The sequence below is a fragment of the Sciurus vulgaris genome, assembly GCF_902686455.1.
Source record: "Sciurus vulgaris genome assembly, chromosome: 2".
NCBI lineage: Eukaryota > Metazoa > Chordata > Mammalia > Rodentia > Sciuridae > Sciurus > Sciurus vulgaris.
In genome coordinates, this window is record NC_136462.1 from 160,518,554 (window position 1) to 160,546,095 (window position 27,542).

The window sequence follows — 27,542 nt, forward strand, 5'->3', positions numbered from 1 at the left end:
AATCCCATGTTCTTTCTTCTAGACCAAACTTAAAAAAAATCTAAATGTTTACAAATTCACAAAATGACTTCCCAGCACTGCCTCAGTGGAAAAAAGAATTAGCATACAGAAAGTTTTCCAGATGAATAAAGACATAATGAACAAAGTTAAAAGACAACAGACTGGGAACAGATATGCACACCAAACATAACAATTATATTCAGATGTCACAGTTTCTCTGAAAATCAATGAACAAGAAGAAGAAACAGATTTTACAAAAGAGAAATATATATAGCCAATAAATATGAAGAAGCACATAACTCACTGACATATGGGGGAGTACAAATTAAAGTGAGATATTGCTTTTTACTTTCATATTAAAAATTGATATTGGTGTTGGTATTGTGGCTCAGTGGTGGAGCATGTGCCTAATACGTGTGAGGAACTGGGTTTGAGCCTCAGCACCACGTAAAAAATAAATAAAATAAAGTTACTGTGTCCATCTACAACTAAAAATATTTTTTTGAAAATTGATAATATTCATTGTAAATGAGGCAATTCTCCTTATGCTATTGGGGAGACTACAAACTGGCCTCTTAAGAAAGTAGTTCTCTAGCATCCAAAATTTTATGTCTGTGAGGGGCTGGAAAGAATACCTGTGTGTGCAAAGACCTAAAAATATAAGTGCACCACCGTAAGAAGGCAGAACTTGAAATGCCCTTTAAAAGAGGAGTGATATATACCATCCAAACCATGCAATCCTATTTAACCACTAAAATAAGTGAGAGATAGGCTTGCAAATACATACAAACATATATGGTATATGACTTCACAGAAATGGGATTGTGAGGTTAAATTAGTAACAGCACGTCTAGGGAGAATAAGTGGAAAGACCCATATCCATAAATATACAGTCATCTCTTGGTATCCACTGGGGAATGGCACCAAGATCCTCCTCATTTATCAAAATTTATGGATGCTCAAGTTTCTTAAATAAAATAGCATAATACTTACAATAATCTATGTACATGCTGCCAAATATTTTTTTTTTTTTTTTTTTTTTTGGTACCAGGGATTGAACCCAGAGGTGCCTAACCACTAAGCCACATTTCCAACCCTTTATTTTTTATTTTGAGACAGTGTCTTACAAGTTGCTTAGGACCTTGCTAAGTTGCAGAGGCTGGCCTTCAAACTTGTGATCCTCCTGCCTCAGCCTCCTGAGCCACTGGAATTACAGGCATACACCACTATGCCTGGCACACTTTAAATCATTCCTAGATTACTTATGATACCTGACGCAATGCTATGTAAATAGTTGTTAATATTGTATTTTTTAGGGAATAATGACAAGAAAAAAGTCATACATGTTCAGTACAGAATTCTTTTAAATATTTCCCATTTGAGGTTGGCTGAATCTATGGATATGGAACCCATATAAATGCACTTATATTCTGCTTGAATATTTAATAAGATGTATTTATGAGTTACTTTACTTAGCTAAAAAATAAAATCATGATAGATAATTTTCAATGAACTACATTCTTAATGAAAGCTGATTACCCCAGGCCCAAAGTCCAACTGAAGTAACCAAGAATGCCTCCTCTTCCTCTGAACCATTTAATGGAATCAGAAAGACAAACTTATAGATGCTAAACTATCTCTTCACAGGAAAACCATCAATCAGTGGCTCAATAGAAAGGAAACAGGATGGCTCACTTTCGGGCAATGGTGGTCACGCGAATACGCTTCTGGGTACTGGAGTGCTGATACTGTGTGACAAACTGGATGGCGCCTCTGCCTCCTTGGGGGATCGGGGCATTGTGCTGCAAAGCAAGAGGCCACACTTGGTCACTGCCACAGGCATGACTCAGTCAGAGCCCACAGTGCTCTTCTACATCAACTGACAGTTAACATGGTAAGGTTCCTGATGCATTCTGAATGGTACGTTTTGGACCTACACATTCACTTCACTGTACATAACTTATACCTCAAAAAAAAAAAAAAAAAAAAGAACCACATTCACTACTCCTTGATTGGGGGTATAGCTTAGTGATACAGCACATGTGTAGTATATACAAGGACTTGGATTCAATTCCCAGCACTGGGGCCAGGGGTAGAGGGGGACAAAAAAAAAATTGAACCCCAGTTAATAATATATGTGCTGAAATGTTCAGGGAGATATAAACTATGACTGTAGGTTGCTCTTAAATGCATATAAATAAGATAGATATACATACAATAAAGCAACTACAGTAAAATCTTAATTACGAATCTTCCTGGTGGATATATGGGTATTCACTATGAAAGTTTTTTTTTCAATTTCTCCATATGTTTGCAATTTTTCTTAATAAAATATTGGGAAAATTCACAAACATTACAATGAAGTGTGATGGCTGATAAAAGCCATTACTCTTGTAATGATTTTATCAGTTCAATAATAAAGTGATAAAATTATCTGTCTGACTCTAAATCCTGATGGAATAAAAAAGATCATACCAGACTAGCATCGGCTTTAATACAGAGGCAGTACAGAGATTTGTGACAAAAGTAATCAGAGAATACTGGCTTGTAATAAATCAGAAAGTAAGAAACTATGACATAAAGACATGTGAAGAAATCCAAACCCACCTGATTGACAACTTCAAAGTAGATGCCAAGCGTAGATGTAGGATCCAGACCACAGATTTTCCACTGACTTGTGCCACCAACACCAAGCTCCTACAGATGAGAAGAGGAATTTTAAAAAACAAAAATATAACCCCATGATTAACTGCTGAAGAAAAACACTGATGACCAAGTCAGGACACTTAGAACATTACCTTTAAGGTAAAATTTTATATTTCAGTGAAAATTTTTTATTGAGAAAAATACAATTACAGACCAGAAAAAGCCTTAACATTTATATTCACAGAACTTTAAGCTTTTTGTATTGGCACTCCGAACAATTTTCATTACATCGTATATATTCAACATATAACACTGAAGTCAACAAAATTAGGCAGGACTGGGGAAGAAGTAATAGAAGAATTATCTACTTATTTTGAAAGTTTTATATACTTCTGACACCATCATTATTAGGTCAAGAAATAAAAGATTAGCGATAAAATACTAATTTAACTGTTTTTTGCAAAAGCTATATATTAACTGTCAGTGAAAAAACTGGGGAGATTGTAATGGTTTGAAGGTTGCTCTTCACTGATTCGTTGAATGGCTCCCAGTGATAAATATAAGGTTCACTTAAATGTGAACTTGAGTATCATTGTTTCAATAATAACATCTAGATGAAAACAACACAAATATAAAAAAACACCAAGAAACCTCAACTGGGATTACAAGACTCTGAAATATATATTCTATCATGGTAGAGGAGCTGGCACCTTATGCTGTAACATGCCTCATCAGTATGCAGAAAACTGTGTTTAGGCATTAGTAGAGTCATCCATGTTACTCTGAATCCACCCACACTGTACACTGTACACTGAGTGGAGAGCAAAGATTCTTAAGTGAAATTGCACAGCAGCTCTAAGGTAGAGAGCAGGGAGGGCGCTCTGTTTTGTTAGCACTTCCTAAGAAAGACTGTGAGATGGGTGGATTTGTGGATGTTCAGCTTCCCTTTTAGAGGTATTCTCTAAAAGAACCAGGAATTTCACATCCACTGGAAGGTGAAGGGCAAAACCCAGCAAAAAGGCCAAGAACTCAAAGGAGTTCACAAGCCTTTCCTTCTTTCCTCACTAGCCCCTTCTCTAGGCACCAGCCCAATAAGGCCACAACTCTCCAGTGCCCCAGAATAACATTTTCTCTCTAATACACAAATACTTTACTTAAGCATTTAAATGACTTTATTGGAGGAAGATATAGAATAAATATAGAAATATATATATAAATATAGAATCGGAAAATCATCATTTTATAATTTCTAGTGAAATAATTTGACTCAAGTGAGGATCATCAATGGATGCTAAAACCATTAAGCTCTTTGCAACCCGAATTTAATCACACCTTTAAAAACTTTCACTTCTCAAGAAAGGGAGAAAAGAAACAACGTAGATACACCTTCAAGGAAACAATCAGAAATATCAATATTTCTACTAGAATATCAAATATTCTATTAGAGAAGACACCTGACACTGTCTCTTCAATAAATCAATGTCATGTTAAAAAAAAAAAAAAAAAAAAAAAAAAGGCAAGCACTATATATACAAATGAAAAAAAAGATGAAGACTGTTTTAGATTTTTTAAAACACTAAGGATGCCGGACAAAGTGGTACATGCCTGAAATACCAGCAACTCAGGAGGTTCAGAAAAAACAACCACAAGTTTAAGGCCAGCCTCAGCAATTTAGCAAGACCCTGTGTCAAAATAAAAACTTTAAAAAGGGGGCAGAGGTTTAGCACATTGGTAGAGTGTCCCTGGGTTCAATTCCTAGTATCATCTAAAAAAAAAAAAAAAAAAAAGTTGATAAAGCTACTGTGTCAAAGAAATGCTAAAAAAAAAGATAAGGCAAGAGTCTGGGGATACAGTTCACTTGGTAGAGTGCTTGCCTAGCATGCACAAGGCCCTGGGTTTAATCCCCGGCATCAAAAAAAAAAAAAAAAAAAAAAAAATGGATAAGGCAAGTGTGGCAAGAAAAGAAGACACAACAATTATGGCAAACTGTTAACAATTACCAATATTGAATAGGAATTCATCTTATTCTTCCTTAAAACTTCTCTGTTTGCTTGAAAATTGTATTTTCCTCTTTGTATCCATATCCCTCAATCAAAACTTTCAGGGCCGAATTCTCCTGGCTAATGAAGACAAAGCTGATACTGTGAAACAGAACATCCATGTGTCAGGCCCTGTCCCAAATGCCACACCTGAACACCTTATTTACTCCTAACAAGGCTGTGAGATAGGTATTGTTATTGTCCCTATTTGCCAGATAAAGACATTGAATCACAGAGCAAATGAGTACTTTGCCAGGGTCACTCAGCTACTGAGCCATAGATGTAAGCCCTGAACTCAACTGGCTCTACAGTCCACCCTCCCTTTGAGGATGACCACGAGGGAAAGTCCTCACTGTGTTACCCCTACCTGGGACCACCTGCAGAGACTGCATCACACCAAAAGCTTTGTTTTTCGGCAGCTGAAGTATATATAATAAGAGGATGTAAGCCATCAGCAAAGCCACTCTCCCAAGTGATGACTGAATTTGGTTCATATACACTCACAAATTGTTACTAGAGAACACAATGTCTGTATATGTAACAGTATCATCTGCTTCCCCACCAACTCAGGGCAGACTCTTTTGTGGAAGGCTCATTATTAGCTGAGAGTGAGGCAAAGGTATCAATTCCAAGGGAATGGAGCATATAGAATCCCTGAAGGATTCTGCTGAATGCTTGCCTTGTACTGTAGGGGATGCCTGTGGCTCCGCAGCAGTCACTCATGCGTGGGTTGTGGAATCAGGGGGACTTAGGATCTATCTCCTTCATGTCGGCTCTGATTCTTAGTAAGACACTAAAATCTCTGATCTGTCAATTTCTTTCTCTCTGACACCATCTCTGAGTGACTGTCAGAAGAGTTATTCCTTACCCCCCATCAAAGGTGACACAATACAAGATCATTATGCTCAGACTCCTCTAATGAATTAACTCCAGGGAAAGTGAGGGTGATAGAAGTTTCCTTACATTTTCTGATACACAGGGTCCTTTCACGTTCAGAGATACACACGGACCAATGGCACCAGCAATCTTCAGTTCCCGAGATGTCTAAAATAAATTCACAACACAGTAAACTTTAAAATCACTAAGATCTACCCTGCTCTCACAATAGGCAAATATGGTAATGCCATTTCACCAAAAGAAAATCCCACAGGCATCAAAACATCCAACTGCTCCCCTACAAACTTTTCCAGGGCCACATGAACTGATTAGAACTTTAATAAATCTACCTCTAGATGCTGCATGAAGATGATCTAGCATTTTCAACTCTCAGTTTACTTTTCAAACTTTAAAATTATACACATTGAAGATAACAATTCTACCAACATACTATGTTCTTTTCCAATCCCACAGTCACAATTATTTACATATTTTTGTGTTTTTATTTTCTAATTTTTTTAATTTGTCCTTTTTAGATATACATGACAACAGAGTGTATTTTGACATGTTATACATACATGGAGTATAACTTATTCTAATTAGGATTCCTTCTTTTGATTGTACCTTATATGGAGTTTCACTGGTCGTGTATTCATATATGAATATAGGAAAGTTATGTCTGATATTTACATAGTTCTAATTAGTGACCATACTGTTCTGTGCTGCTTTAAAAATACTTAATTCTCGAAGCCCAGACCAGGCCAATTGCTTAGATTTTTAAATCTGAACTCATTTCAAAACAGTCCATTTCTGCTGGTATGGTGGCGTATACCAGTAATCCCAGGAGACTGAGGCAGGATGATCACAAGTTCAAGACCAGCCTCAGAAACTTAGTGAGACGCTGTCTCAAAAATAAAATATAAAAAGGGCGGGAATATGGCTCAGTGGTAAAGCACCACTAGGTTCAATCCCTGATACCAAAAAACAAACAAACAAATAAAATCATCCGTTTCTCTTTACCTTTAACAACAAAAAAATCTCAGACATACGAGAATGTTGTTTAAAGGCTAACCTAGATAACTTAATGATCACCTTCAACTCTCCAATCACAGTTTCTAGTGCCCTTTTTTAATGTTTTCTCAATGACTCAGAGTCAACTGTCTTAGGCTATGAGTCCCTACATGGAAAAATAAACCAAAACTTACAAAGCTGTCTATTTTAGAGCATTCTGATTATTCTTTGGGGAGGTACTAATATAAACTGCTTATGTAATATAGTGACCCAACTGAAGGTTGGGTAGACAGTGACCACATTGCGGCTGCTGTCTTGAGGCCAAAATGCTGCTTCACTCACTTTATCACCCCTCCTCTTAACTCCAACTATCCTAAAGCAGGGTGGAGCAGGGCCTGCAGAGGAACCAGAAACTGATTTGTTTAGAACATTAACAAATACGCAGGTTATCCTTGGGATAAGATGAATGATATACTTTATGACAGCAAATTTTGTAGAGGTTCTTTTAATTGGTCTTTACATGCCTGTCTGTGTCCAGTTGGAGTTGCCAGAAGTCTGACTACTGAACAAGCAGCAACATTCTAGATGGGTGCAGAGCATGTACCTATAATTCCAACTACTTGGGAGATTGAGGTAGTAGGATCACAAGTTCAAGGCCAGTATGGACAACTTAGTGAGATCCTACTTCGAAATAAAAAATAAGAAGGGATAAAAAAAAAAAAAAAAGTAACAACACTCTAATACCATTAACTTTTTTTGTTTTAAATATATTTTTTTTAATCGTGGATGGACACAATACCTTTATTGTTTTATTTTGATGTGGTGCTGAGGATCAAATCCAGTGCCTCACACATGCTAGGTGAGCACTCTACCACTGAGTCACAACCCCAGGCCTCCATTAAAGATTTAAAAGGCTATCATACCTTTACTTCTAAAGTAGCACCAAATGCCATTCGGAAATCTCCATTAAAATCTTTACTAAAAATTCTTTGGAATGTCTGCTTGAAGAGAGAAGTATTGAAAGAATCTCCCATCACCATGTGGCCTCTAGGAAAAAAGAAAAAAGAAAGTAAATATTAGGATCACTGAAAGTCATTCAGATGCTCCCTCAGTGTTTAGAAACAATAAAGAAAACCATGTCCATAAAGGTGCTTAAATAAAAAACAGCAAGTTCAGTTTGTATTTAGGAAAAAAAATTTCTAAAACATTAAACTAAAAATCCTTAAGAATAGTTCTATATCTTGATTACCATAGCTGTTACACAAGTCTACAGAGATGATAAAATCTCTTAGAACTATATACACTCACATACAAAAGGAAAAAAAAGTACATATAAATAAGGTCTGCATTAGAGTTAACTGTACTGTGTCAAAGTCTGTTTCCCGGTATTGGCAATGTACTATGCTTATATAAGAAGCTGCCACTGCACAAAGCTAGATGAAGTCTATGGAGAGACCTCTCTGTACTCCCAACACATTTATAATTTCTGTGAATCCATAATTATTTCAAACAAAAAGTTAAAAAAAAGAGTACCCTTTGATCAATAATCCTATCAGCTTAAACAGATTGTTGTGATATTATAATAGATACATACATAAGTATACCTATCTAGTATAGACACATAGAGATATCTATATATCTACTGACCTAGATATCTTGGGTTTTGTCCAAAATTCCCAGGCTAACTTCCTCCTCAGTGCAAGTCATATAAACTAGAATTTCTCTTGCCCAAGGCAGATCACAGAAACTCTAATCACCTACTTTTCTGTCTTATAACTGGTGATAAACAAATTCTTGACCTATCTTGTCTGATAGATCAAAGGCCTATATCTTATGCAGGAGAATAAAATGTACACAGAAAGGCCTAGAAGAATATGGACAGGCCATCCTAGGTTTCCCCACTCAGACTACTAGCACTAAATGATATTCTTTTTGCCCAATTACATTTCTACATGGTTAGCCATACTTCAATCATACTTATGCAACAATTACCATAACAACCCAAAAGGACAGGGTTCAGATAGTTTCCAGGTAGCCAAAACCATGGAGGGTCTTGGAGGGTGTGCACCAGAGGAGATGGAAGCCCCATGCCCCTTCCCTCACACCTCTCCTTATGCACCTCTTCACCTGAATCCTTTGTAATATCCTTTACAATAACCTGGTAAATATGTGTTTCCATGGATTCTATGTGAGCTGATTGAGCAAATTAATAGTACCTGAGGAGGAGTCTGTGGGAAGCCCAATTTATAACCAGTCACTCAGAAGCATGTATAAAACAACTTGGGGCTTCTGACTGGCATCTAAAATGGGTAGGAGCCAATCTTGTGGGATCTGACACTGTGTCCAAGGAGACACAGTGGAGTCAAGACTGAAGTGAATTAGAGATCCCCAGCTGGTGTCCACTGCAGAACCGATTGCTTGCTTGTTGATGGGAACAAACCCACATACACTGTAGGATCACTGAAGTGCTCTGTGTCATGTGCGTGCAGTAGGAGAAACTTGAGTTTGACTCGGATTCTCTCTATAACCAGTTATATACTAGAAAACATGTCCAACTCTTCTCATACTTTTTTGGTATGGGAGAATAACCAGGCCTGGGGGGAAATCTTTTCAGATTAACTCTCTGCTGTAACACACTGAATCCTTGACTTCACAGTCACAGGAACAATTTGTTCTAATTAGCAAATATTTATCCCTTACCTAAATTAGAAAAAATATTGTTCAAATTTTTAGCAAGAAGCATAGTCTGCTTCAAGTTAAACAACCAGATGTGATTTATAAAACAGGAACTCAAAATTGAAAAGAAAATAGAAAGGTCACCTGGTCTAGCCTTCTCAGTGTCTGAGCCCTCCAGTGAGATGGTCAACATTTTGGCCCCTAATATACACCCTCCTTTCTTCCTTAATCATGTATTCCACAGTTGCTTGGAATAAAGATGACATTTCCTGCCTTGCATAAAGCCACATGACTCAGTTTTACTTGCTGGAGGATCCTTTAGATTCAGTGGGGCATGTTCTTGCCAGAGAGGCACGCCCTTCTTTGGCCTTTTTTCCCTGCTACTGTAATGCAGCTAGAATTCCAACAACCACCCCAAGCCACAGACCACATGCACAGTGAGGGTGGCAGGCAGCTTGGTGGGAGCCTCAGCCCTGATGATGATGAAACCAGTATACCAGACAGAAATGAACTTGTTTGGGATCTTCTGTCATAGTCACACAAACCTAACCTAACTCACACCCACCTGCCCCTTGAAAACATCTCTGCCAAGTTAAGCTTGAATGCCTCTCACTCCTTCCAGAAGTTGTCCACTCCATGTCTGGACAGTTCTAACTGTTATGAAAGATCCCTTTTTTCCCCCTTTACAATACTGGAGATTGAATCCAAGGCCTTGCACTGAGCTACATCCCTAGCCCTTTCTACTTTTTATTTTGAGACAGGGTTTTGCGAAGTTGCTCAGATTGGCCTCAAATTTGAGATCCTCTTGCCTTAGTCTCCCAAGTAGCAGGGATCACACAACAGGAACCACCATACCTGGTAAGACCTTTCTTTATATTGGGTGAAATTCTATATTCTCACAGCTTCACCCACTGCTCCTGGTTCTTCTACACTTTAGTCATATATGAACAAAACTGATCTCTCCTCCACCAAACAACCCTTCAACATTGAACACAACTCTCATGCCCATCTGTCTTCAGCTTAATCTTTCCTAGTTCCTTCAACCAGAATGCTGTGACAGTTTCAAGCATTCTCCAACACTATATAAGATGTTTTAAACTGAAAAGCTCATGCAAGTTAAAGCCCAGCCTAAGCAACTTAGCGAGCTCCTAAGAAAGACCTTATCTCGAAAGAAATAAATAAATAACTAGGGCTGGGGACACGGTTCAGTAGTTAATTCATTCATTCATTCATACTGGGGGTTTAACCCCCAGTATGAATGAATGCATAAACAAGCAAACTAACAAATGCACAAAATGGAAAACCACATAATCTATATAAGGTGTGACCAGCACCAAGGAAACCAAGACTTTGATTTTCCTCAAGATAATCTATTCCTATAACCCCAAACTGTTGGCTCACCTTGAGCACTCAGCTAAAACCCTATATTTTTTTATGTCACCATTAAGACATTCTTCCAACATGTGATTTAACCTAAAGGTCAAGTCTTGTGGGAATCAGATAACTCAATGAGACACTGATGAGTGCACCATGATCAAGTGGGTTTCATCCCAGGGATGCAAGGTTGGTTCAACATCAGGAAATCAATAAATGTAATTCACCATATCAACAGACTTAAAGTCAAGAATCACATGATTATTTCAATAGATGCAGAAAAAGCATTTGATAAAATACAGCACCCCTTCATGCTCAAAACACTAGAAAAAATAGGGATAGTGGGAACATTCCTTAACATTGTAAAGGCCATTTATGCTAAGCCCATGGCTAATATCATTCTAAATGGTGAAAAACTGAAAGCATTCCCCCTAAAAACTGGAACAAGGCAGGGATGCCCTCTTTCACCACTTCTATTTAACATCGTTCTTGAGACTCTAGTCAGAGCAATTAGACAAACCAAAGAAATTAAAGGGATACAAATTGGAAAAGAAGAACTCAAACTATCCCTGTTTGCTGATGACATGATTATATATTTAGAGGAACCTGGAAATTCCACCAGAAAACTCTTAGAACTCATAAGTGAATTTAGTAAAGTAGCAGGTTACAAGATCAATGCTCATAAATCCAACGCATTTTTATACATAAGTGATGAATCTTCAGAAAGAGAAATTATGGAAACTACCCCATTCACAATAGCCTCGAAAAAAATAAAATACTTGGGAATCAATGTCACAAAAGAGGTGAAAGACCTCTACAATGAGAACTACACAACACTAAAGAAAGAAATTAAAGAACACCTTAGAAGATGGAAAGATCTTCCATGTTCTTGGATAGGAAGAATTAATATTGTCAAAATGGCCATACTACCTAAAGTGCTATACAAATTCAATGCAATTCCAATTAAAATCCCAATGACATACCTTACAGAAATAGAGCAAGCAATTATGAAATTCATCTGGAAGAATAAGAAACCCAGAACAGCTAAAGCAATCCTTAGCAGGAAGAGTGAAACAGGGGGTATTGCAATACCAGATCTTCAACTCTACTACAAAGCAATAGTAACAAAAACGGCATGGTATTGGTACCAAAACAGACAGGTAGATCAATGGTACAGAATAGAGGACACGGACACAAACCCAAACAAATACAATTTTCTCATACTAGACAAAGGTGCCAAAAATATGCAATGGAGAAAAGATAGCCTCTTCAACAAATGGTGCTGGGAAAATTGGAAATCCATAAGCAACAGAATGAAACTAAACCCATATCTCTCACCATGCACGGAACTAAACTCAAAATGGATTAAGGACCTCGGAATCAGACCAGAGACCCTGCAGATTATAGAAGAAAAAGTAGGTCCAAATCCTCACCTTGTTGGTCTAGATCAGACTTCCTTAACAGGACTCCCATAGCACAAGAAATAAAAGCAAGAATCAATAACTGGGATAGATTCAAACTAAAAAGCTTTCTCTCAGCAAAGGAAACTATCAGCAATGCGAAGAAAGAGCCTACAGAGTGGGAAAATATCTTTGCCAATCATACTTCAGATAGAGCACTAATCTCCAGAATCTATAAAGAACTCAAAAGACTCTACTCCAAGAATTCAAATAATCCAGTCGACAAATGGGCTAAGGAAATGAATAGACACTTCACAGAAGAAGATCTACAAGCAATCAACAGATACATAAAAAAAGTTCAACATCTCTAGTAATAAGAGAAATGCAAATCAAAACCACCCTAAGATTCCATCTCACCCCAATTAGAATGGCGATTATCAAGAATACAAGCAACAACAGGTGTTGGCGAGGATGTGGGGAGAAAGGTACACTCATACATTGCTGGTGGGGCTGCAAATTAGTGCAGCCACTCTGGAAAGCAGTGTGGAGATTCCTTAGAAAACTTGGAATGGACCCTCCATTTGACCCAGCTATCCCACTCCTTGGCCTATACCCAAAGGACTTAAAATCAGCATACTACAGAGATACAGCCACATCAATGTTCATAGCTGCTCAATTCACAATAGCCAGACTGTGGAACCAACCTAGATGCCCTTCAATTGATGAGTGAATAAAGAAACTGTGGTATATATATACAATGGAATATTACTCAGCCATAAAGAATGATAAAATTATGGCATTTGCAGGCAAATGGATGAAATTGGAGAATATTATGCTAAGTGAGATAAGCCAATCTCAAAAAGCCAAAGGACGAATGATATCGCTAATAAGTGGATGATGACACATAATGGGGGGAGGGAAGGGTTAGTGTTAGGGTTAGAGTTACGGTTAGGGAGGGGGGCAAGTATGGAGGAAGGAAGCACTGTATAGAGGGAAAAGAGGGGTGGGAGGGGTGGGGGGAAGGGAAAAAATAACAGAATGAATCAAACAACATTACTCTATGTAAATTTATGATTACACAAATGGTATGCCTTTACACCATGTACAAACAGAGAAACAACATGTATCCCATTTGTTTACAATAAAATAAAAAAAAAAATGAGACACTGATGGAAATGACACCTCTCCACAAAAACCACACACATACACACCCCTGGCACCAAACCACAGGATGTTTACAAATATACTACAGCTTCCCTGAGTGCTCTACATCAAGGATTCCTGAAGGGCACTAATTCTATCATGAGATGGGAGTGCAGCTCAGCCGTAAAGTATTTCCCTAGATGTGAAAGGCCCTGAGTCCAATACCCAGCACTGAAGGGAAAAAACAAGACAAAACAAGGTATTCTCTTTTTCCAGGTGTACACTGTCAACATACCCGGTAAGATTCGTACAACATTTCATCTCCAAAAGTCCAGTTTGGTCAAGGGCACAAGCATAAATATCAATGCAATGACCATTTGCAGCAGTTCGATTAGCAAGCATCTCATAGTGCTGTGAAGAGAGGAGAAAACTGTCTTTAGGAAATATTATCATTGATCCCAAGGTATGCCTTAACACACCAAATGATCTATCAAATACAGGACTATGGAGATCATTACCTTCAAAACACAAAAATAAAATAGTTTCCAGTCTCAACACCCTTCACAAATTTCATAGCTATCCATTCAAAGCTCAGAGAATGGGGCAATAGTTTAACAGCAGCCAACACCTGGAAGATCATCTCAGCAAATGAATCTCTTTTACTGTGATTGTGTGGCCTCAGTAAAGTAGCTGTAACTCCAGAGTAGTCCAAACCTGACACCAAGTTAACACAATTATCTCATATCCAAGAGAACGCACCTTGGTTGCCTTTTTCATGAACCGTGCATTATCTTTCTCAATATCATGCCAGGAACGAATAGGAATCTTTAATTCATCTCCAACCACCATGCCAGGCCCTTGTGTGGGGGGACCTCCAGTAAATAGCATGATCCGAGCTCCTGTGTTTGGGAAAGTACCCTAAAAACAGTATATAACAGCATATTAGAAGGATATAGCCCCATCTCCAAGTATGCTTTTAATTTCCATATAGAAATATTCCAAAAATAAATTTAGAATTTTTTTTTTTTTGCATTGGGGATTGAACCTAGGGTCTCATGCATGCTAAACACATGCTCAGCCTCATCAGCTATTAATACTGATGGTACGCCAAAATGATACAGATGACAATGCAGAAAAGCAGCACTGACTTTCTCTCACCCTGATGGCTTTACATACTTTTACTACTTTATTGTGAGCACTACCCATTGCTCTAATTCCCTTATTTTTTCATGAAAATCTTGAGGCATTCCTTCAATGTAGATAAAAACAATGACTTTAGGTCACAGTGAATTTTCAAACACAGCCAACAAACATGATTTTTTTTGCAGGGGGTTACCAGGGATTGAACTCAGGGACACTTGATCACTGAGTCACATCCCTGGTCCTATTTTGTATTTTATTTAGAGACAGGGTCTCACTGAGTTGCTTAGCACCTTGCTTCTGTTGAGGCTGGCTTTGAACTTGCAATATTCCTGCCTTATCCTCCTGAGCTGCTGGGATTACAGGTGTGTGCCACCTCACCTAGCTAACAAATATGATTTTTTAAGAGCAAATCTGTATGATGTGAGAGATCCCATAAATTTTCAATTACCTCCAACAAACCAACAGCAATGGACAAAGCAACACCAGTAGATCGCAAAGGTCTCTTCCCCTGAGTTACTGGCCATGGGTCTCTCTGCAGCTCCCCAAGAAGATCAGTGAGGTTCATATCAATCTTTTGAATGGGCTGCAGAAATCTGTAAGATTTTGAAAGGACACATCAATTATGGTTTAATAAGGTAGCCTGGTCTTCCAACCTTGCGACGTGATTATTCACAATAACTATTCAGAGTAGAAAAACTCACCATTTTTTTTTTCTTCAAAATTGTCTTTAACTACAAACACAAAACAATTCAAGGCAATTTTACTGAGGAATATAATTTAAACCTAATATTCAGCAATTTATATATATAGCATGCGGAAAAAAATCAACTTGAAAAGGAATAAATCAGTTCAATTAAATTGTAAGCAGCAAAGAAATCCTAAGGACGTGTCTAATGGAAATCTGGTCCCTATATGGTTCACTTATGTGAACAATCTGCATCATTCTAAAGGTTCAGTTTGTGTGTCCCTTGGGCCTTAGAGTAATACAGAGAACACTCTTATTTTGTAAGAGGAGGAAGCTGTCCCCATCATGGTAGGCAACGCATTTTATCAAGTTTACTAGCAGTTAACACAGCCTGGGTCAGCACTGAGCCCTCAATTAGCTGAATGAAGTATCTGTTCATAGGCTTTTTTTGAGGGTACTCAAAAGAGGTCTTTTTCATTTTTCCAGTTTTACTTAAGGATCAAAAAGGACAACAGCCATGTGTCCAAGAAAGAGGGGAATGAATGAGTACAGTGGTCTTGAACCCTTTTTTCCTTTTGGGTACTAGGAATTGAACTCAGGGGCACTTGACCACTGAGACACACCCCCAGCCCTATTTTGTATTTATTTAGAGACAGGGTCTCACTCAGTTGCTTAGCGCCTCGCTTTTGATGAGACTGGCTTTTGAACTCATGATCCTCCTGCCTGTCTCCTCAGTCATATTACAGACATGTGCCACTATAACTGTCTTCAAAACATTTGATAAAACATCAAATACAGAATGGGCTTATTTATTAACTTTTTTCTCTAATTATAAGAAAACAAAAGTTCTCATATTGCTCTTCCTTCACTCCTATGTGTTGACATGCATGGCCACTACAGCACATGATTCTGTATTATCAGCGTCTCACCTGCTTGAAACAAAAGGGTGCTCCTGAGGTTGAGCAGGTCTTGCTTGCTGCACGGGCATGGCAGGCTTGGACAAGCCCAGCATATCCTAAAAAAAACAAAAGACTCATTTCCCATTACATTACAAGTAAATAACTGCTTACTTTTTAAGAAACATCTTTGCAGCTTTTTCCATACAAACACGGCACAGACCTGAATTTGCTTTGCAGTTAAATCCTTGGTCCCTCGGAAGACATAACTTTTGGAAATTCCTTCACAGCTCAGTTCATGAACCTGCACCATTCTTCCAAAAGTGATCAGACCCACCAGAGCATCTGGAGGAAGAAGACTCAGGGACATCTGCAGAGATTCTTTGAGAGCTTGAAGGTCATCTTCCTCCAGGCATGTGTCAACCACATAGAGAAATATCAGAGGAGACTGAGCACCTCGCTTTAGGGAAAGGAAAAAGCATAATGATTGGTATATAAATACAAACAAATCAGGTATGAAAATGTCAAGTCTTCAACTTCATTTACTCTCAGGAGGACACCTACACAAACCTCTACTTACCCTGACTAAATACTATTAAAACAAACTAAATATAAAAACTATTTGTGGCCAGGTGCAGTAGCACATGTCCCTAATCCCAACAACTCAGGAGGTTGAGGTAGGAGGATCTTAAGTTTGAGGACAGTTTCAGCAATTTAGTGAGGCCTTAAGTAACAAGACCCTGTTTCAAAAAAATAATAATAAAAGGGGCTAGGGATGTAGCTCAGTGATAAAACACCCTTGGAGTCAATCCCCAATACCCCAAAAACAAAAAAAACAAAAACCTATATGTATATAACAATTTATTCAACATTTCTGAATACCTACTATGTGTCAAACATTGTTCTAGGTCCTGGGATATATCAGTAGATAAAAAGAACATAGATTCCTGCAAACTTTCTGGCATGGGGAGGTTAGGGTGACAGCAAATGTCAGGAGTGGAAGCAGAGGGAAAGTTCAAATATTAAAGACAGAGGTCAGGGCAGCCTCAGTAAGAAAGTAACATTTGAGCAAAAGCCGGAAGGAGGAGAGAGAGCAGACATATAGATAAAGAGAAAAGAAAGTTACAGCTTAAGGAAAAAGCCACACCAAAGGCCCTTGGGCAGGCATGTTCCTGCATGCTTCAGGAGTCTAGAAGGCCCACTGGGCTGAATGATGACACTAGCAGAGATTACGGTCAGAGTGGTAATACACAGGGCTTTTTACTCTGGGTAAAAAGGGGAGCTATTTTTACCTACTGGAGGTTTCTAAACACAGAAATATTGTGAAGTGTTTTTAAAGTTACTCTGACTGCTGGGTTGAGAATATAATACAAATAGGTAATAATAAAATCAAGGAGAACAGTTAGGAGACTGACTAAATAATTCAAATGCAAAGTGGTAGCTGGATTAGGATAATTAGGAGTAAAAAAAAGAAAAATGGGTAAATTGTGGAAAAATGTTGAATATTGAGCCAATAAGATGTTCTAATAGGTTAGATATGAGATGTGAAAAAGAAAGGTCAAGGATAAGTTTAAGATTTTTAAGCTGAACAAGTATAAGATGGAGCATCCTTAACAGACTGAGAAGCTGTGAAGTTCAGGTTGCTAATTCAGTCAGTTCCACCTTCTTTGCAGCCTTCTATCAAATCCTGAAAACAACAACGGTGTAAGTGCTCACACACTGTTACCTCATGTCTAGGATCTTTCTGCCTCAACAGCTTTAGGTCCCTGGACTAAAGACACAGAAGACAAAGGATTTCAAGATATACTCAATGTTCATCACACTTCATTAAATGCACAACAAAGAAGTTACCTGTATCACATACTCAATTGTAGAAAACTGGGGCATCAATTCAGCTGGTTGATTCACCTCAGATATGCCTGCATAAGCTGGAGGAAACTGAAAAGAAAGCAAAGCAATGCTTTATGAGGGCTGAAAGATATTTGTCATACATTTTATTTTCCATTTATAAAAATGATTAACGATCATGTTATCTCGAGAGTAAAAAATGTAAAGCATTATTAAAACAAAAAATCAGTAATTAAAAAGCAGTAATTCTGCTTTATCTACATATCATTCCATAAGTTTAAAAAAGTACTTTATTCTTTAGAGTAGGTAATGTTAAAACTTTTAATGGTTTAAATTCACTCTATTAGAAGCTAAAAGTGGTAGTGCCACACCAGTATTCCCATGTACTTGGGAGGCTGAGGATCAGCCTGCACAATTTAGTGAGACTGTCTCAAGCTAAAAAAGATTTTTTTTTTTTAAAGAGTTGAGGATATAGCTCAGTAGTAGAGCACCCTGGGTTCAATCCAAAAACAAACAAGCAAACAAACAAATATTACACCCTATCACAAACCATTTCTTAAGCTTTGCCCTGATTATTAAAGGCAGAGAATTTATCTGTTTCATCTATAGACTAGAAAGAAGACTAAAGCCTTTATTTAGGTTTATCATTTTGACTGTTATCAATAAAGTAATACATGTTCACTGTAGAAAAACTGGCAAGTTCAGGAAAATATAAGAAAACAGGAGGGAAAAAAAAAAAAAAACCCTCAATATCCTCTCATGTAAAAGGGGCCACTGTACTGTCAACATCTTGGCATATTTACTTTCAGACATTTTCCTTTCCTTTTTGTTTTTTTTATTTGTTTGTTTTCCCCCCAGGTACCAGGGGTGGAACTGGGGCACTTTGCCATTGAGTTATATCCCCACTCCTTTTAACTTTTTATTTTGAGATAGAGTCTCACCAAGTTGCCCAGTCTGACTTTGAACTTGTGGTCCTCTTGCCTCAGTCTCTGGAGTAGCTGGGATTCTCCTCCAGACTTTTCCACTTGAGCACACCATATCTAACAATCACCTCATATACACAATTTTGGGACCTACTTTTGCACATAACATAATGGCATAGGCATTGCCTTTTGTTTTTAAAACTCTGCAAATATTTTAAATTCATAGTTTGTGGGCTATTTTTCAGTCTTTAGTTTAATATTAAAAAGTTTAGGTGCATCTCTCCAAATTTAGCATGTGATCACTCCAGGTCAAATGCAAATCCTGCTGAGGAGATTACAGCAGCCTTAAAGAGTCACTGGTCAGGAAGGAGGGAATAACTGGGCATCAGAACTCCAGCCTCAGTAGGAACCATCAAAAGATCTTCTGACCCTTCCTGGCCATGACAACCCATTAGCTGCAGCTCCCAGAAGGCTGGGGCTTTATCTACATCTGCAAAACTTGGGAGGTAAACCCTGACATATTGGTCACCTTCTAGCAATCTGGAGATGTCCTGTTTACCCAACAGGCAGTCAATTGCACAGAAAAAGAGGACAAGTTAACCCCAATTCGTCCAGGGAGCCATCTCTCATCTATTACCCCACACTCATTGAGGGGTTCATTTCCTCATGGTTGAGCAACAGAATTACAAAAGATTATTTAAGCCTATGACACCATCTTCCAGATTACACTTCCAGACCAAACTAGCAGGTAGAAATAAACATACTAACACCAATACTTATGTGGCACTTAGTGTGTTAAGCACTGTTCAAAGTTGTTTACATTCATTAATTCCATTTAATTCTCACAAAAATTCCATGAAGTACACATAATACTATTATTCTAATTTTAAAGACAAGAAAACTGAGGTACAAAAGGTCAAATGACTTGTTTACGAAGGAAGTCAATGATAGGTCTGAGAGTCAAACCCAGGCAGTCTGAATACAAGAGTTCTGGCTCTTAACAAGCATCCAACCCTGCCGTAGATTTTTATGATAAATTAAATGGGCATTAACTCTGAACACTAAAATTTGTATAAATTTCTAAATTTCTCATGGAGTTTTTTTTTTGCACTGCTAGGAACCAAACCCAGGCCTCGTGCATGCTAAGCATGCATTTTACTGTTGAGCTACATCCCCAGTCCCTCATGGAGATAAATCTTGAATATAATCTGCTTCTAATTTCTGAATCTTCTGTCAGTCATCAACTGTACATTTGTTTTCATCACTGGACTTACTATACACTGTGTCTAGGATTAATTACAATAATGTTACTAATAGCTTAAGAGCTGTGAACACAGTGTATGCTCTATTGGGTACAATTAATTTTCCTCAACAACATCATCATGCCATAAAATTCACCAATTTTAAGTGTACATTCAATGATTTTTTAGTAAATGGATTGCATAATAATCATAACATTCCACGTTTAGAACATTTTCATCATAACAATTTTTTTTTTTTTTTTTTTTTTTTTGGTACCAGGGATTGAATCCAAAGGCACTTAACCACTGAGCCATGTTCAGAGCCCTTTTAATTTTTTATTTCCAGACAATCTCACTAAGTTGCTAAGCTTTGAACTTGTAATCCTGCCTCAGCCTCCCAAGCAGCTGGGATTACAGCATGAGCCATTGAACCCAGCAGACGACAGTTAATTTTAAAGAGAAGTCTTGACTGGCAGTATTGCTCAGTGATAAAGTATGTGCTTAGGATGTACAAGGCCCTACATTTGATCCCCATCATCCATGTCCCCATAAAAGGTCTCTCTTGTCATTTATGAGCTTCTTCTGGTTTGTTAGTTTTAAGTATTTTAAATCAGAGCTTCAAAACTAATATTTGAATCCCAAGGTTACAAAGATCAGAAAATGAAAATTCAGTAATATTCACCATCCAATTAGAATATACTGAAGTCAAGTGAAATACGAACAACAGCTGGGCATGGTGGTGCATGCCTGTAATCCCAGCTACTCAGAAGGCTAAGGCAGAAGGATGGCAAGTTTGAAGTCAGGATGGGCAACTTTGTGAACTACGTCTCAAAATAAAAAAGGGCTGGGGATGTAGCTCAGTGAAAGCACTTGCCAACATGAATGAGGTCCTGAGTTCAATCCCCAGGACCGAACATATACAAAAAGAACAGATGTATTTTTTTTTAGGGTAACAGATTCATGTCCTACAGAAAACCTACAAGGAAAGAGAATTTTATGTACTCTCCACAGCAAATGAAAAGGATCCAAATATAGAAAAATTACAAAGGTTCAACATTCAATATTGTGCTTAATAAAAGCTTTCACCTTCAATTTAGCACAAACTGCTGACTGCTAGCATAGATATTTGAGTTCACATAACTTTTTCAGAGTAACACAAATAAAATGAAACTTATGAAATATTTTTAAAGATAATTCATACCTGATTTCTCTGGAAACAGAAATTACAAGCCCAAAGTTTTGCTCGATAATCAACCTGGCTGTGAGAAAAATAAATATCACAAGTAGGTACCATTTTTATTTGTAAGGTAGAAATTATTCAAACGTAAATTTCAAGTTCAATAAATCACAGACTTGTATTTCTATGTGTATGCATCATAAATAACATTTTGCAAAATTTCAATGCTATTAAGTATACAAAAAGTATACAAAAAGTTTTCCTCAAACAGCTACAATGAAGAATTAGTAAATCCTTTTTTCTCTTTTCCAGTTTCCAAGATAATTTTTTGAAATTTCTTGACATATAAATTATGGGTTAATTCCTTTTAAATATGATTACTTTAACCCAATCTTCAGGATTTTTTCTAACATCCTTATTGTTTAGCCAAGTGGAACTACTAAATTTTAATAATAAAAGCACATTTCACACACAGGAAAAATTTCTTGAACTTTAACCTCACATGAGTTAATATACTTCCTATCCCTTTTTCTAGGTTTAGAAAATTAATAAACAGTGGCTATCATTTTGAAAGCAGAGCAGCAGCATTCTTAATATGTACACACTAACAAAAAAGCAAGGAAAATAAAGTAAAAAATGTTCTCTCATATAAAAAATTTTATGACCACTCGCTACCTATTTCAAAATTCTACTCCTACAGTCCCACCTACTTGGAAGGCTGAGACAGGAGGATCTTTGGGTTCAAGATCAGGCTGAGCAACACTATAAGACTCTTCTTTCAAAAAATAAATAAATACAATAAAACTGTTTTCAAATTATACCTACATAAAAATATTATAGATCGGTATCTTAGACACAAAAAAATTACACCTGACAATAAAATCATTAAGAGTTAAAATTTCTTCTGTCTACTACTTCTTCTAGTCATACAGCATCACCACACCAGGTAAGTATAAGAAAATAACCTAAAGTTTTAAGTTTTTTTGTAGAAAATACTTTAAGAGGTATGCTACAAAGTATACAGTTAAGCCAAAAGCAAACTGATAAATTAAAAAAAAAGAATTTCAAATCCTTTCCTTTTATCCCTCTCCTCTTCCCATAAGATTCCATTTTATCTGGAGATTAGGCAAAGGAGATTTCAAATGCACACTCATCACTGACAAGCTCATCATCTACTACTCATCTCAAATTTGACAACTTGCCCAAATCAAATATATTTATGAGAATCCCATAAAGATAGCAATTTATTGTATTCACCATTTTTACCAGTTTCTAAAATAATTCATACCAAAGTGGATTGAGAACAGCTTTGCAAGTTGGCCGGCTGCAAAGTACAGGTTCATACTGTACAGGAGGCAGGTCTGGCCGTTCTTTCAAAGGAGTAAGGAGACAAGCCAGCGGAACAACCATTCTTGTGGCCTCAAGACGGCTGGAAGGCCACACATTCCAACTGAACCGTACACCATCTCGTTCTTCATTCTGCTGAATGAACTCCAGATATGTTGCCATAGCCTAAAAGGGAACTAAAGATAAAGCTTTAGCTATATGTGAAATTCCCAGCTAAATCTCAAAAAAGAAGACAGTCGTCTAACAGCATTTCTTAAATACTTAGCTGGATACTCCTGGATAACAGTATCTATCTTTCCTGTGACTCAAAAGCTGATTAACTCAGTTTTCTTAATACTCCTCTCTAGCACTTAAAAAAAAAAATCAAAGTGGTGGGAGGTTTGATCATTTGATCATCTCTCAACTGAGTGTAGTTGAATACTACTACTTTTATACTTATTTATTTATTTTGGAAGTGCAGGGGATTGAACTCAGGGCTTCACACATACTATGCAAGTATTCCTCCAGTGAGCTGAACCATCCCCCCAATATTACTTTAAACTTCCTTACAGATCACACATCATCTCAGAAAAGACAATTCCACACCTTGACCAAGGATAAGTTTTGAATCCTGTTTCAACATCAATACTGTATTAAATTTTACTTTCCAAGTAATCTTGGTTTTTGTGTCCTTTTCCATTCCCCCCTTTGTTAACTATGGAGCAAAGAACTGATCTGGAGTCCAGCTTATAATGGGGACCAGGTCTGAGATAAAATATTCCTACTTGGCATTAACTAATTACAAAGGAAAGCTTGCTATTATATCAGGTATCATCAGGATTTCCTTCCTTACCATGGATGCTTATAGTCATGCCTTTTTTTTTTTTTTTTAATGTTTTTGGGTTATGCTTATGTCTAGAGGCTGGTCAATAAAATAGCCCTTCAGACTAACATTAGAAGCCCCGGACAATCTCAGTTTCATTGAGTGTTTTATACATCCTGTAGATGTCCTGGAATCTAGGGTAACACACACTTAAGTTAATGGGTCTCAAGGAAATAAACTCCCCAAGAAAAACAAAACGGCAAATTTTAAAAATCTGTGATATTAAAGTCGCCACTAGGTATGACCTCATCTAGTCGTCCTGCATAACAACCAAATCCATATTATTTTGAGAAGTGCCATACTGAAAATAATTTGGATTAAGGTTATAATACTACATGGCTAGAAAAGCAAATGAAGTATTACACAGACAACAAAAATTCCAAATGTGAGTTCCACTGAGATACTGAGACATCTACTTTTTATTTCTGCAAAAGTGAGAAGCTGAAGCATTGTTTACAAGGAAGGCACTTCTACAGCTTCCTGGAGGGAGTGGGGGAAAGAGCTAAATCAGGTGGTTGGGGAGAGCCAGTTCTAATATCACAATTCTCAACAAGTACCTCAACAAGATTCATTAAGTGAACATTCCCCTCTCAAAACTGTTCTTTATAAAAAGGGACCAATCCATTCCCTCCCCCAACTATTCTTTATAAAAAGGTACCCATCCTCAAGAATGGACATTAAAACTTTCTCCTTCTGTTTCCTTTTGCCTCTTCCCCTCACTCCTCTAGATCACGGATTCTTAACCTTGAGCAAATAATTCACAGAGGATTTCAGAGAATATACAAATCTGAAGTTGTATGCAAGATTGTGCTCACGAGAGAATGTGCATTCTTCCAAGGAAATTAGGTTCACATTCTATACCAAATTCTCAAAGGATAAGAGTATGTGAAAAGGTCAAATAGCTGAATGAATGAATACTAGTGAGTGAATGAAAAGCTTAGGAAGATACTTTAGAAGTAGCCACCCAAAAATATGAACGACCCTCATCTTGCCAAGTCGTAACTTTTGAGGGCACTTTGGCCATCTGCAGACAAGGTAAAGTTAAATCCTTGACAGGAGTCTTAAGACCTAGGTTCTAGTTTCATCTCTGTCACAAACCAAAACGCTTGAGTTTCTCAGTTATCAAATAGGAGCTGGATCCTTCCGGCTGTAAGCAGTCAACAATTCTGAGGACCAAAGAATCAGAAGCCGGTACTCTGGCGTCCCGGCATGGCGCGGGACCCGTCACTTTCAGGAGATTCCTGGGTCATCGATTCGCTCCGGTTCCCCTGCCTACCAGGAAAGGTCTCATCCCAGAAGCGGCCCACCTCGCCCTGGCATGTATGCTTCTATCCTAGGCTCTCTGCCGTTTATGCATCTCACTTACCTGGCCGGAGCCGATCGATGGCCAGTGTCGTCCGCGCCCACAGCTGGAAGAGCTACGCTCCGGTTCCCACCGCCAAGTCCAGCTCAGCTCTCACCAGATTGGTCAGTACTCTGGCGCGTCATACCACAGCGCCGTGCGCTAGCCAATCAGAGAACGCTTATTCGGCCGACTAGAGGAAGCGAGGTTTTCAGAATATTTTCACCGCCATCTAGGAATGGGGCAAGACAGCCCTGCTTCGCACTTCAAAACCATAGATCATCAGAACGCACTTCCCCAAGATTGCCCCCAAAGGTTTCTGCTTCAGACACCGCAGGCACCTGCCGGATCATTCCCTAGACACAGCCAGCCATCCTCAGGGGACCACCCTGACGCAATACGACGTATGCTTGCCTCAATGGGAAATCCGCCTCTTTGCCTTAGTTACCGGGAAGCGAGAACCGTGACGTGGGGCCCCGGAAGTAGGAGCCGTGCCGCGGGAGGAACCTGGGGCTGTCGGGAAGAAGGCGTCAGCACACTGGAAGGGACGGAGCGGAGGGAACTTGGAGCGGCCCGCTGGAGGACGCTTGCGCGCTTGTTTGCCTTGGGCGCTGTCTTTATGTCTAGTTAAGGTTCATTTTAAGTACAACAGGTGTTGTAGTGCTTCTTCATCTTTAACGATTTCCTCGTATCCCTTGGAATGGCTTCACGCTCTTAGCGGAGACCAGCACTAGCGGACAGTTCCTCTTTGCACAATCAACTCTATGATAAATTGAAAACTGTCATATTCAAGCACTTTAGGAGACTGACACAGTTCATGTTTATATGGGACACAGCTTTCTACAGCCACCACAACCATTTTATACTTTCTTACAGGTGACATGTTCATTAATCTCACTAAAATAAAATCTTCCTGTAGCATATTTAAAAACCCTAAGAAGTAAAAGTGTATGAGCCTAAAATTATGCTAAATCATGTCTAGGCATTCAAGAAGTATGCATTAATTAGCTCAATATTAGTGCAATATTTTAAATTACCTACAGATCAGAGAAATTGTACTACGAAACAATTACTGTAATATAAACTGTTTGTCAGAATAATAAAGTTTGTTGAACAAATTTACATTTCTCATGATCTTAAACATTATGCAATGTTAATGTTAGTTTATCTGGTTAGTAAACTTGTATCTGCTTAGGAAATTAAAAGTAGTTATTCTCTTTGTAAGGAAACAAGCCCAAGTAAAAGAAAACGTGTACATGTATTTTACATAAAAGAAAAGACAACTGGTTTGCTTTGGTTTTAAGGTCCCGAGGATTGAACCCAGGGACTCACACATGCTAGACAACCACTGAACTACATCCCAGGTCCTTTTTAATTTTTTTTTCTTTCTTTCTTTTTTTTTTCTTTTTTTGGTGCTGGGGATTGAATCCAGAGGTACTCAACCACTGAGCCACATCCACAGTCATTTTTTATATTTTATTTAAAGACAGAGTCTCACTGAGTTGCTTAGGGCCTTGGTAAATTGCTGAGACTGGCTTTGAACTCACCATCCTCCTCCTTAGCCTCTTGAACCTCTGGGATTACAGGCCTGCCCTAGGTTGCCAGGACCCTTTTTAAATTTTATTTTGAGACAGGGTATACCTAAATTGCCCAAGCTGGCCTCCAACTTGATAACTTCAGCCTCAGCTTCCCTAGGAGCTGGGATTATAGGCCTGTGCTACCACACTGAGTTTATAGCTGTTCTTTTTTTTAAACCAAAAATTAAAGTACTATTATTTGTCAAAGAGTTCCCTTAATTATTTGAACCTGGATTCTTTCTGAATTAGCAATCTCTTTTCTTCCTTTCCTTTGCCTTCCTTCCTTCCTCCCTACCCTCCCCCCTTTCTTTCTTTCTTTCTTTCTTTCTTTCTTTCTTTCTTCTGTATAGGGGATTAATTGAACCCAGGGGTGTGTTATCACTTAGCTACATCCCCAGCCCTAAATTGCTAAGGCTAGTGATCCTCCTGTCTCAGTTTCCCAAGTCACTGGGATTATGTGTGTATACTACCGCCTCAGGCTTGTAGTAGCAATTTCACAAGAAGGATTTTTTTTTTTTGTAATAGCATATACAAAGCATTTGAAATTTTATTTATTTTCTGAAAATGTTAGGAATATTTTATTTATATGTATATTTATTTCCAAAAAATAGTCATAACAGAGGTCCCTTAATTGAAAGATCTAACAGTCTAACTTATTAAGTCTCTACAACAAAAAGTTTGTACTCTCATAATTAGAGGTGAAGGCTTTTCTTGATTATAGCCATGAAGACACATAAATATAGCATAAAACTTTGTTTCTACAAATTTGACCACAAGTAAAAAATAAACAGAAATGAAAAATTTAGTGGACCAGATAACAAAGAGCTGTTCTTCCAAGGTGGTAAGTCTTAATTGAATTAACAAACTGATAAAAAGACCAGAAAAGAAAAAGCCACTAACAATCCAGATTCTCTGTCATTTCTTATCCAAGAGAGAGTAGATCTCTAGAAACTATCAATTCACTTAAAGAGATTAGCAACTGGACAGAATATAAAAACCAAATTAGTAATATAATGATTACTACCAACAGGGAAAAACTTAACCATTCATGCATGAATTAGAAAGAAAACCTGAAAACCAGTAGAGAGGATAAAAGAAAGCTGGTACTATTGCCAGTGGCCATTCACTCTAAGAGGCAAAAAATGCCTGCATGGCCCTAAGCAGCCCAAGAGGTGTTTTTCAGTAATGTAATTGCCTGGTTCTGACTAGTGAATCCACTGGGATGTTGATGAAATCTCTAAATTGTTAAAGAAAGTGTTTCAGGCCCAGTGAGGTGATGCACACTTGTAATCCCACTGCTCCAGGAGACTGAAGCAGGAGAATTACAAATTCAAGA

The 27,542-nt window shown here is 37.9% G+C and overlaps 1 protein-coding gene across 2 annotated transcripts in view; it reads right to left on the minus strand.

The window, feature by feature from the left end:
- The window catches only part of SEC23B (SEC23 homolog B, COPII coat complex component), a 39,912-nt gene extending 14,273 nt beyond the window's left edge, over nt 1-25,639 (minus strand). The window contains exons 1-13 of one of the 2 annotated variants that reach the window (XM_079123388.1): nt 24,654-25,639; nt 22,367-22,590; nt 21,103-21,160; nt 17,741-17,827; nt 16,113-16,349; nt 15,923-16,008; nt 14,757-14,901; nt 13,925-14,083; nt 13,461-13,576; nt 7,496-7,619; nt 5,649-5,729; nt 2,608-2,697; nt 1,696-1,802 (exon numbers count right to left, since the gene is read on the minus strand). In XM_079123388.1, coding sequence (XP_078979514.1) covers nt 1,696-1,802; nt 2,608-2,697; nt 5,649-5,729; nt 7,496-7,619; nt 13,461-13,576; nt 13,925-14,083; nt 14,757-14,901; nt 15,923-16,008; nt 16,113-16,349; nt 17,741-17,827; nt 21,103-21,160; nt 22,367-22,587 — 1,511 coding nt within the window. In that variant the 5' untranslated portion in view covers nt 22,588-22,590; nt 24,654-25,639. Of the gene's footprint in view, nt 1-1,695; nt 1,803-2,607; nt 2,698-5,648; nt 5,730-7,495; nt 7,620-13,460; nt 13,577-13,924; nt 14,084-14,756; nt 14,902-15,922; nt 16,009-16,112; nt 16,350-17,740; nt 17,828-21,102; nt 21,161-22,366; nt 22,602-24,653 lie in introns of both variants that reach the window. The other variant, XM_079123387.1, reaches the window with a different exon arrangement.
- Between the last annotated feature and the right edge of the window lie 1,903 nt (nt 25,640-27,542).